Source organism: Periophthalmus magnuspinnatus, chromosome 1 (genome assembly GCF_009829125.3).
Source record: "Periophthalmus magnuspinnatus isolate fPerMag1 chromosome 1, fPerMag1.2.pri, whole genome shotgun sequence".
In the NCBI taxonomy this organism is placed as follows: domain Eukaryota; kingdom Metazoa; phylum Chordata; class Actinopteri; order Gobiiformes; family Gobiidae; genus Periophthalmus; species Periophthalmus magnuspinnatus.
Window position 1 is genome coordinate 33833514 of NC_047126.1, and position 10767 is coordinate 33844280.

At 46.3% G+C, this 10767-nt stretch overlaps 1 protein-coding gene across 1 annotated transcript; it reads right to left on the reverse strand.

The window, feature by feature from the left end:
- Window positions 1–433: 433 nt before the first annotated feature.
- LOC117374021 (neuronal pentraxin receptor) lies at window positions 434–8568 on the reverse strand. Its single transcript, XM_055222020.1, has 5 exons — window positions 7894–8568; window positions 6980–7292; window positions 5782–6023; window positions 1597–1776; window positions 434–1048 (listed from the first exon to the last, which is right to left on the reverse strand). The coding sequence occupies exons 1-5, from the start codon at window positions 8566–8568 to the stop codon at window positions 809–811; spliced, it is 1650 nt and encodes a 549-aa protein (XP_055077995.1). The 3' UTR covers window positions 434–808.
- Window positions 8569–10767: the final 2199 nt, after the last annotated feature.

Genomic DNA, 10767 nt, shown 5'->3' on the forward strand with positions numbered 1-10767 from the left:
CCAAACTGCAGTGTACAGCTGGTTTAGAAGTCCTATATTACACAAAACTCACTCGTGTGACCTTTAAACCATGTTAGAATATTGTTACCTCATCACAAACACAGCTGAAGGTGTGTTTTGTCTCATTCACACAAATTTGAGTATTGAATAGAATTATTATAGGCTGTCTACATCCCCAAAGCTGAGTGGTGAAGTGGTAGTGTTCAAGTAAACAGCTCCTTTTACCTTTAGTTTAGTAGAAACTGTCAATTCCTGGGCTGAAATCATCCATATGATTCCAGTGAAGGTGTGTGGAGTTTAAAAACACAGTGGAGCACTTCCTGTATTACCACATGATGACAGCACAAGGTGGAACAAAATGTTTTCCATTTCAGCCTAAATATGCAGGGTTTGTTTGTTAAACATGTGTGAATGAAACAAACCAAAACTCCAGATATGTTTTTGATGAGGAAACAACATTATAACAATGATCACAAAACAGTGCAATATGGGCCCTTTAAGGAGCATGTGGAAACTTTTATAGTGCAATCAAAACCATAACAGGGCAAGAGCCAGAATTCATGTATGTATTAATATGACTTTTTCAAGAAACATCATGATCCACTGATGCTGAACCTCCATGTGATATATGCATCCAATCACACCACAACACTGGTACATCAACAATATCATCATTTTTCCTGTGTTGTCTTGTTTAACATTATAACTCTATCAAATGTAATGTTATCTGAAACCTGCCAATACAAGACACAACACAGTCATATGTGGAGAGGTTGGTTGGTTGGGCCCCTCACTGGTTGGGCACCTCTCACTGATTGGGACTGGGGTGCTTGTGTGCCCCATGGCAGGGCTCGGTAGACTCTTTGGTGGCCCCTCCATACACATCCACATCCAGGTCTGTCCAGGGAGCGATGTTCCCCAGAGCAGAGGAGCTGCAGTCAGCCAGAGCCGACACCTCAGCAGGCTTGAGAACACGGTCCCACAGGTTAAACTGGGACAGCTCACCCACCAGAGCCTGAGATGCATCAAAACGTCCCCCCACAGTGTCCTACAAAACAGCACAACATCACATCAGTATTTAGACCTATACAACAAACAGTGTTGGAAAAGTAAGTTATTTAATATATTGCAGTGTATAAAGTATTGTAAATATGCAATACAGTAGCTTACTCTGATTGGATCATGTAATGGAATATGTAATGTATTGGAAGTTATCAGTGCTTAGTATCAATTCGCATTGGGTTGTAATATTTTGAATTAATGTTGACACTTTTGAATGGTTATTACTGATATAAAGAGCTGATTTAAAAGGTAAAAGGAGCTATTAACTTGAAAACTAGCACTTTATAACATCACAAGGTGGAATAGAGCATTTTTATCTTTGAAAATGTAGAAAGCCCAATAATCTAGGATAACTCAAACATGTGTGAATGAAACAAAACACAACTCCATGTCTGTTTTTGATGATGTAACAACATTCTAACATGGCTTAAAGCTCACAAGAGTCCATTTTGTTTAATATAGGACTTTAATTGAAAGGAATTATCATCAACACTATGATGGCTGCTGTGTGCCTCTCCAGTGTCCCACACTGACCTGCTCCTGGCCCAGGATCAGGACTCCTCCGGGCTTGATGGGGTGCCAGGCTGCCAGCCCCTCCCCTCTGCCCTTCAGCCGGCCCCCCTGGTAGGCCTTCCACACACCATCCCGGAGTGTCCAGCTCACACACACATGTTGCCACTGGCCTCGGAGCAGGTCCAGGGGCAGCTGGGCCACCTGCACACATGGGACTCATGTTCACATTTTACATTTTTACAAACCAAATTAAACAAAATAAGAAAATCATTAGTGAAAACTATACCTTCAACAAAACAGAATACTTTGAATGGTAAATAATTCAATAACAGGTCACTAAAACACTTAATACTGAGAGTAATGGTGCATTCCAGGCAACTGGTAACTGGGATATTTCTTAACTGAAACTAATGATTCCAACTTGTGAGCTCCAGCTTAATTAAACTGTGTTACAACACTAATCACCAAAAACAGTGGATCTGAGATTAAACATCACATAAACCATGTCAAAATTTGTTACAGGTTAAATCTGACAGAATCCTTTTTAAGAGATCTATATAATACTTAAATATCTTTAGCCTACAGTTTAGCATTAGTCATATAGTTTACATTCATTCCATTCAGCTGCCTCATAATATTCAACTGGGAAATATCCGATTTCTCAGTAGCCTGGAATGCAGCATAAACCTGTAGCTTCAAACGACCTTGGTAAGTGTAACCTGGCCTGAACCTGTACCACCAAATGACCAGGTCTGAATCAGTCCTGTTCCAAAATAAAGCCAATCTCAAGACTGAGGCTATGAAAGATAAGATCTATCCAAGATGGCGCCACGTACGGTCGCCCTGGTGATTTGGTGTGCTGTGTGTTTTTTGTTTTTGTGCGTTTGTCCTGTGTTCGCGTGCTCTTACACCCGTGAAGAGCTCTTATCTATCAGAACTACCACTCCTGTCGATCTACTGCCGGTCTTTTTAGTTCCTGCAGTAGATTTTGTTCACTCTTTGGCCAAAAGAGTGCCGAAGACGAGGAAAGCGGGCAGGGGCCTTGGTGCGCCTCCGGAGACGCGGCGCTCGCACGCCCCTACCTGGAATTTTCCTGTCTAACGTTCGCTCACTCAGCAACAAGACGGACGAACTGGCGCTGCTGATGACGAGAAACAAAGACTTCTCTTCCTCTTGCGTCTTATGCTTCACGGAGACATGGCTCAATGAGCGTATCCCGGACTGTGCGCTTCAACTGGAGGGATTCCAGCTCCTCCGCGCGGACAGACAACGGGGACTCTCCGGGGGAAAGACGAAAGGTGGAGGTGTCTGTTTCTTCATCAACAACCCCTGGTGTACGGATGTGACTGTGATCTCCCAACACTGCTCTCCCGCCGTGGAATATCTGTTCATTAACTGTAGGCCTTTCTATTCTCCACGTGAGTTCACTTCTTTCATTCTGGCCGCTGTTTACATCCCTCCGTGCGCGGACACGCACGAGGCCCAGCACGTGCTCGCGGAGCAGATTCTGGATGTGGAGCGAACCTTCCCGGACTCTTTACTGATCATCCTGGGGGATTTTAATAAAGGAAATCTGAGCCAGGAACTGCCCAAATATAAACAGTTTATTAATTGCCCGACGAGAGAGCAGAAGACGCTGGATCACTGTTACACAATGGTCAGTGGAGCCTACAGAGCCGTGACCCGCACTGCTCTAGGATACTCTGATCACGTCATGGTCCACCTCATCCCTGCTTACAAACAACGGCTGAAACTCTCCAAACCTGCTGTGAGGACTTCTAAGAAGTGGACCAGTGAGGCTGTGGAGGAGCTTCGCACGTGTTTGGACACTACAGACTGGGATGTGTTCAAGGCTGCCACAGACAGTTTGGATGAGTACACAGACACTGTGACGTCATACATTCAGTTCTGTGAGGACAGCATCATTCCATCATGCACCAGGGTGACTTTTAACAACGACAAACCCTGGTTCACACCCAGACTTAGACATTTGAGGAGGGAAAAGGAGATGGCTTTCAGGGCAGGAGATCGTGAAGGCTACAGGCGTTGCAAGTATGCGTTTAGCAAAGAGGTGGAAAAGGCTAAAGCGAAATACAATACACGTCTGGAGCAGCAATTCCCCACCAACGACTCTGCTTCTGTCTGGAGAGGGCTTAGGCAAATCACCAACTACAGGCCCAAAGCCCCTCCCGCCGTGGACAACAAACAACTAGCAGAAAAGTTAAAAGGCTTTTATGCGAGGTTTGAAGTTTCACACCCCTCCCCCTCCTCCCCCACCATCATGGACATTACCTCCAAACCCACCTCGGACCCTCCCTCCTCCCCCACTGCCCTCACAGTTGTGGAGCAGGACGTGACTAAGCTTTTCAGGAAGCAGAATCCCCGTAAGGCCGCGGGCCCAGACGGTGTCTCTCCTTCCACCCTTAAGACACTGTGCTGAGGAACTGGCTCCTGTCTTCACGGACATTTTTAACACCTCCCTGGAGTCATGTCACGTCCCAGCCTGCTTCAAGCTGTCCACCATTGTCCCCGTCCCCAAGAAGCCCAGGATCACTGGACTTAATGACTACAGAGCTGTGGCGCTGACGTCTGTAGTCATGAAGTCATTTGAGCGCCTGGTCCTGCACCACCTCAAGTCCTTCACCTCCCCCCTCCTGGACCCTCTGCAGTTTGCCTACAGAGCCAATCGGTCTGTGGACGACGCCATTAACCTGGCCCTTCACTTCATCCTCCAGCATCTGGACTCCCCGGGAACCTACGCCAGGATCCTGTTTGTGGACTTCAGCTCTGCATTCAACACCATCCTCCCTGCTCTGCTCCAGGACAAGCTCGCTCAGCTCAACGTGCCTGACTCCACCTGCAGGTGGATCACTGACTTCCTGACAGACAGGAGACAGCGCGTGCGGCTGGGGAAGAATGTCTGGGACACTCGGACTATCAGCACAGGAACTCCACAGGGCTGTGTACTCTCTCCCCTGCTCTTCTCCCTGTACACCAACTGCTGCACCTCCAGCCACGACTCCGTCAAACTGGTTAAGTTTGCGGATGACACCACCCTCATCGGACTCATCTCGGACGGCGATGAGTCTGCCTACAGGAGGGAGGTGGACCGGCTGGTGTCCTGGTGCAGCAGCAACAACCTGGAGCTCAACGCCCAGAAGACAGTGGAGATGATCGTAGACTTCAGGAAAGTCACAGCCCCCCTGCCTCCCCTCACCCTGACGGACTCCCCCATCACCACTGTGGACTCTTTCCGCTTCCTGGGCACCTGCATCACCCAGGATCTCAAGTGGGAGCCGACCATCAGCTCCCTCATCAAGAAAGCCCAGCAGAGGATGTTCCACCTGCGGCAGCTGAGGAAACGCAAGCTGCCAGTCCAGATGATGGTGCAGTTTTACACTTCCATCATTGAGTCCATCCTCACCTCCTCCATCACTGTGTGGTTCGCTGGGGCCACTGCCAGGGACAGACAGAGACTGCAGCGCATTGTGCGCTCTGCTGAGAAGGTGATTGGCTGCAGCCTTCCATCTATACAGGACCTGTACGTCTCCAGGACTCGGGGGCGAGCAGGCCGTATAGCAGCTGACACCTCTCACCCTGGACATGAACTATTTGAGCCACTTCCCTCTGGCAGGAGGCTACGGTCCATTGGGACCAGAACCTCTCGCCATAAGAACAGTTTCTTCCCCTCTGCTGTTTGTCTCATGAACACTTTATAATATCTGCACTATACTGGACACTTTATAACACCGGTCACTTTAATAAGCCACTTTGCACTGTTGTTCTGATGCTGCTATTGTGCATATTTTCTCCCTTTAAGTATTTCATTAGATTTTTTTAAGCATATCTTTTTAACTTTGTGCATACCCTTATTTGTATTTGTATTTGTATTTATTCAGTGTGTTTATGTTGCACTTTTTCACCGTATCAAGTTCCTAGTTTGTGAACTGTGTTCACAGACTATGGCAATAAAAGTCTTCTGATTCTGATTCTGATTCTGATGAACAGACTCAAGTCAATGGCTATTTCTAAGTAGACCACCTAAACAAGGTGTAAAGTCAAGTCCTGTTTAAGACCTGGTTAAGTTCAGGTCTAAAGTTTGACTTTAGAGTCCTACTTTAGACCTGGTTAAATCTTGGTCTAGTCCTACTTCAGACCTGTTTAAGTTGTGGCAAAGCTCCAGTAAAGCATTTGCACAATCTTCACCTTGTCGTTGATAAGGAGCTCCACTGGGTTGTGTGCCCCCTGTAGGAGCACCAGCTCATTGGGCTGTCCCGGGACAGAGTAGGAGAAGGGCGTTCCGATGCCCCCTTCTGTGGGGCGCAGCCATAGGCAGGCCGTGAAGGCGTACATCTCTGTCACCTCTCGTCGCACCACGCCATACATGTAGTTAGTGCGTATGGGGAAGGAGAGCACGAAACCATCAGGGAACGAAGGTTCGCCCATGCCTGGACAAGACGAGACATAGCTGCTAATCTAAGACTGTAGACTCTTCATATTGATATTTTGCAGTGACATCACTGGGGATGCTCTGCATGTATGCATATGGTGGAATGTTGAGCAGCCACCATGGTGACATGATGCACACATAAGCAAACACAGCCAAAACATTTCTAAGACAGTCTGAAAACTCAAGAAAAAAAAAATTAAATATATTTAAACAGAAGACAAGCAGAAGACAAGCATAGGTGATTTCACACAAAAAAATATTGACTAACTGAAAAAATGCTGGCTATATTAGATAGCTTGTAAGTGTGATGTTATTTGTGAGAGACTTGTTTAACAGCACAAATCAACTCACATGTTGTACTTTCAGCTAAGTCAGTTCTTTATGGTCAGATTGTGTTAAATTAAAGATAGTGTCTTAATTGACGAAACATATAAATCTACAACTCTGCTAAATATTTAGCTTCTGAGTCACAAGGAATAATTATTGTGGCGTGGAAACAACAGCTTCATTGACAAAAACAAGGAAATAAAATGCATAGAAACATATTTTGTTTGAGCATTTTTCAAATAAAATGATGCCAGTGAATAACCGCCATAAGACCATAGTATATAGTATACACCCATAGACCATTATGGAACCTACGTGGGCGACTGAGGAATTACACAGGTAAGGCCACATGGCAATATAAAAGAGAGTATTTAACGTTCAAAATCGCATTCAAAGTTGTTCTTGCAATATGTGTGTTGTAAATCTATGTAGTATTTCTTCACTAAAACATAATGCAACTTTGTGTTAAAGTGTTCATAGTATTCAGAATACAGTACTCTGATTGGCCCATGTAACAGAATACATTACAAAATACATTTTAATGCAGATATTCTGTATTCAGTAACTAAATAATTTTCAAAATATTCTTCCCAACACTGTCTACTGCATGTAAGAAGCAGGCCAGACCGTGCTGTGGCGGGCTCACACTCTCCCCTCCGGAGCTCATCTTGTCTTGGGGCCCCTGTGTCTCCTTCCTCATCGCCTGACGCTCCCTCTCCAACATTTTGATCTTCCTCTCCAGCTCGCCCTCTAGGTCTTCCACTCTCCAGGGGCCCTTGGGTCGAGTCGCGGGGCCCTTAGATGCGGGTTTGGATGGGTGAACTGGTCTGTGGGGCTTCGGGGACCCTGGTGCCGGTGGAGGCGGGGTGGAGGGCCTTCCCCTGGGACTGGCCCCAGAAAAGGAATCAGAGCGGTTGAGAGCTGGAGGCCCGATCTCCGCCTGAGATCACACAAGGCAGTAGGTTATAGAGCTATAACGGTACATGGACAGGTGTATGGATGTACATGACGCACAGTTACGTAGAGCACAGAGTATATTTATGAATGTATATCTTTATGAATCGTAATTGCTGTTATGCTGCATTAATATCTTTAAAAAATGTGCTTTCGATGAGTGTTTATGAAGTCATTCTAACAACGTCAGATCAGTGGATCCATGTGGGTCTGTGAAGAGGTGCTGAGCGCGCCTCCTCATCTAGCTCCGCGCTCGGCTCATAAACAGAGAGCTGTGTCTTTAATATGGCAGAAGCCCATACATTTGTATTCCAGAACACTGTCTATATCCTAGACCAAGAGGCACGAGCTTTGTGCGTTCGGGGGATAGGAGGCAAACTCAAGTGTGCGCCTGGGGGCTTGGCTGAACACGTGCACACAGTGTCCTCGTGAATTATTGATCACACTGAAGGTGTATAGGAGGGCACGCGGCAGGCGGTGTCACGCGCATGTAACCAGCTCACGCGTCGTGGAGAGATGTGGCGATGGCGTGAAAGTGCACGAGCACTCAGATTGTATTGTTTAAAACACTTTCTAACCCTACCCACCTCCAATTTCTCGATGCGGTCTTTCAGGTCCATGATAGCCCGGGCCAGCTCCTCCACTGCCCGTGCCGTCTGTAGCTGCGCGGCCGTGGAGCCCATCTCATCCCCCGCCATAATGCGGCGATGGCCACTCCACACGTCGATACTCCGCTCGGGGGCAGGCAGCTCCTCCAGGCCGCTCTCACACTCGCTAAGTTTCCCCGTGAGCTCACGGATGGTTCTCTGGTCCATGAGGATCTGCTGGTTCTGCTGAAGAATCACCTGCTGCAACTCATCCGCGGTGGCGCGCAGACTGCTCCATTCTTCATCCGCGGCTCCGGGCAGAGGCTCGTCGGCCTGTACACGCCCACCGCAGTCTCCGAACGGCAGCGGAGTGCAGACTAGGCGGCTGAAGCTCAGCCCGGGATTCTGGCCCAGCTCGTTCAGACTTGGGAGGTCCAAATCCAGCCCGCCCAGTCCGTTGCCCCCGTCATATGAGGACCCTCCATGGAGTGCGCCGAGCGGCCCCGCCTGAGCCACGGCCGCGGACTCCAGGGGCCGTAACAGGCCTTCCGAGGATGTGCTGTTGTCCCCGTCTGGAGCGATCCGTTTCCGCGGATAAACGCTGGCGATGATGCAGATGACCGCACCGAGGAAGGCGAGGCTGCCCGCGGCCACGAGCACCACCATAAACTTCATGTTGTGAGATAGAGCGTGGATCCGAGCAGTGTAGTCTGATCACGGTTCAGCGATGCTCTGAGGGATGCTGGGAGTCCGCGCGGTGCCAAGCTCCGCTCAGTAGTTTCCATGGAGACACTGGGGTCCGTGCGCATGCGCCAAACGTCAAACATCCTCATTTCTGAAGCTCCTATCGAGGTGTTTGTGAAAAATGCCAAGGTGAAGGTGCCTGTGTTTGCGATGACTGGCTGTGGCTGTGTCAGACCTCTGCTTTCACAAGTCAGCCTCCTCTTAAAGCACATCATCCACAGGAGCCATGTGTGGATGTGAGGACTACACCTGGAGTATACTGAGAATAATCCAGAGCTAGGACCAAATCAGCAACTATAGGGAAAAAAAAATGACTTGAGCAACAGTAGCTCTAAATCAAAATTTAAAGGGCCCCTATTACTCAATTTTCTGATCATGTTGCTTCCTCATTAAAAACATTCCTGGGGGTTTGTTTTGTTTCATTCAAACGTGATCAACACACAAACCCTGCATATTTAGGCCGAGTTTTCTCAAATAAAACATTTTGTTTCACCTTGTGATGTCATGTGCACAGGAAGTGCTCCACTGTGTATTTTTTTTTTTTTTAAATTCATACCCCTTCACTAGGATCAGTTGGATGGTTTCAGCCCTTGAATTGCCCATCTCTGCTGAACTAAAGGCATAAGAAGCTGTTAACTTGTAAACTACCACGTTCATCAAGAGGTGGAACAGAGCATTTTGAGCTTTTGAGATGCAGACAATACAGGGTTATGCAAATGTGTGAATGAAAAAAAAACATAAGGAGGTAATAACATTCTAACATCTCTTAAAGCTCAGCAGAGTCAATTACACGTAATATAAGACTTTTAAAATCAGAATAAATGAGATGTTGAAACCCAAAGCCCTACTCATGCTTTCCTCCCTCTTCTTCTGTGAGTGTTTTCTCTGAATCTTGTCTCTGAATCTTGTCTTTGAGTGTTATTTCTGCATGTTGTCTCTGACTGTCTTCTCTCTCTCTCTCTCTCTCTCTCTCTCTCTCTCTCTCTCTCTCTCTCTCTCTCTCTCTCTCTCTCTCTCTCTCTCTCTCTATATATATATATATATATATATATATATATATATATATATATATATATATATATATATATATATATATATATACCTTTAACATTTACCTTAATAAGTGTTGTCCCTGAGTGTGTGAGTGTTGTATGAGTGTTGTCTCTGAATATTATCTCTGAGTGCTGTGTCTGCATGTTATGAGGGAGGTCTGCTCACTGAAGGGGGTAATTAGGCCTTATGTATAATTGAGCAGCATAGCAGGAGATCAGGAAGTAACCCAGGAAGAGACCTGCGTGCAGCAGTCAATAGGAAAGACCATGAGCTTCACAGTACCAGTGAATACTGTTATCTGTAATAAATACTTAATTTAGCTAGAATTTTAGGGCATTTGACCAGTTTTTGTTCTGTTGCATGAAGAAGAGGCAAAGGGATCGTTCTGTAGATCTTTATTGTTGGTTACAGCTAAGTCTAAAGAAGATGAGCTTACACCAATGTTTTATATAACTCGAAGAGTGAGAGTTAATCAATTCCATAAATAAGAAATTTTAAGCACAGTCAAACAATGTGATCACATCAGAAAGTCGAACAATGTGATTGCATCAGTGTTCTATAATACCCAGAGTGGAGTGATATATGGCCACTGCTGCATGGAAAACAGAATGTTTTACACTATTGTAAGAACGTAAGCAATATTACATTTATATATTGTCCACAACCACTACAGTTTGGAACCAATAAACATGGCAGAACTCATGATAAAATGTGCCACAGACATGTCTAAGGTAATCTCTTCAAGTGTTTTATCTTTGAAATATATGAGTCAGTTCCAAAAGTCACACTGGGCCTTTCAACTCCACACTTATCTCTGATTATTGTCACTATGGGGCACTATTACTTCTACTGCCAATCCAGGGCTACAGCATGATTAAACCCGGACTAGGACAGGACTAAACCAGGACTGAAACCAGGATTAAACCAGGACTGAACCAGGGCTAAACCAGGACTAAAGAAAGATTGAACCAGGACTGAACCAGGACTAGGCCAGAACTAGACCAGAGCTAAAGAAGGACTGTACCAGGACTGAACCAGGACAAGCCTGTGAACAATACGGGTGTTCATGGTCATGTT

What these genes read in the sequence shown, in the direction of transcription:
- LOC117374021 (XM_055222020.1), bottom strand. Translation starts at nt 8,568, where the DNA reads ATGAAGTTTATGGTGGTGCTCGTGGCCGCGGGCAGCCTCGCCTTCCTC. An exon ending in ACCGCATCGAGAAATTGGAG is followed by an intron (nt 7,293 to 7,893) that starts GTGGGTAGGGTT and finishes GTGTGATCTCAG; the next exon opens with GCGGAGATCGGGCCTCCAGC. An exon ending in TGATCCTGGGCCAGGAGCAG is followed by an intron (nt 1,049 to 1,596) that starts GTCAGTGTGGGA and finishes GCTGTTTTGTAG; the next exon opens with GACACTGTGGGGGGACGTTT.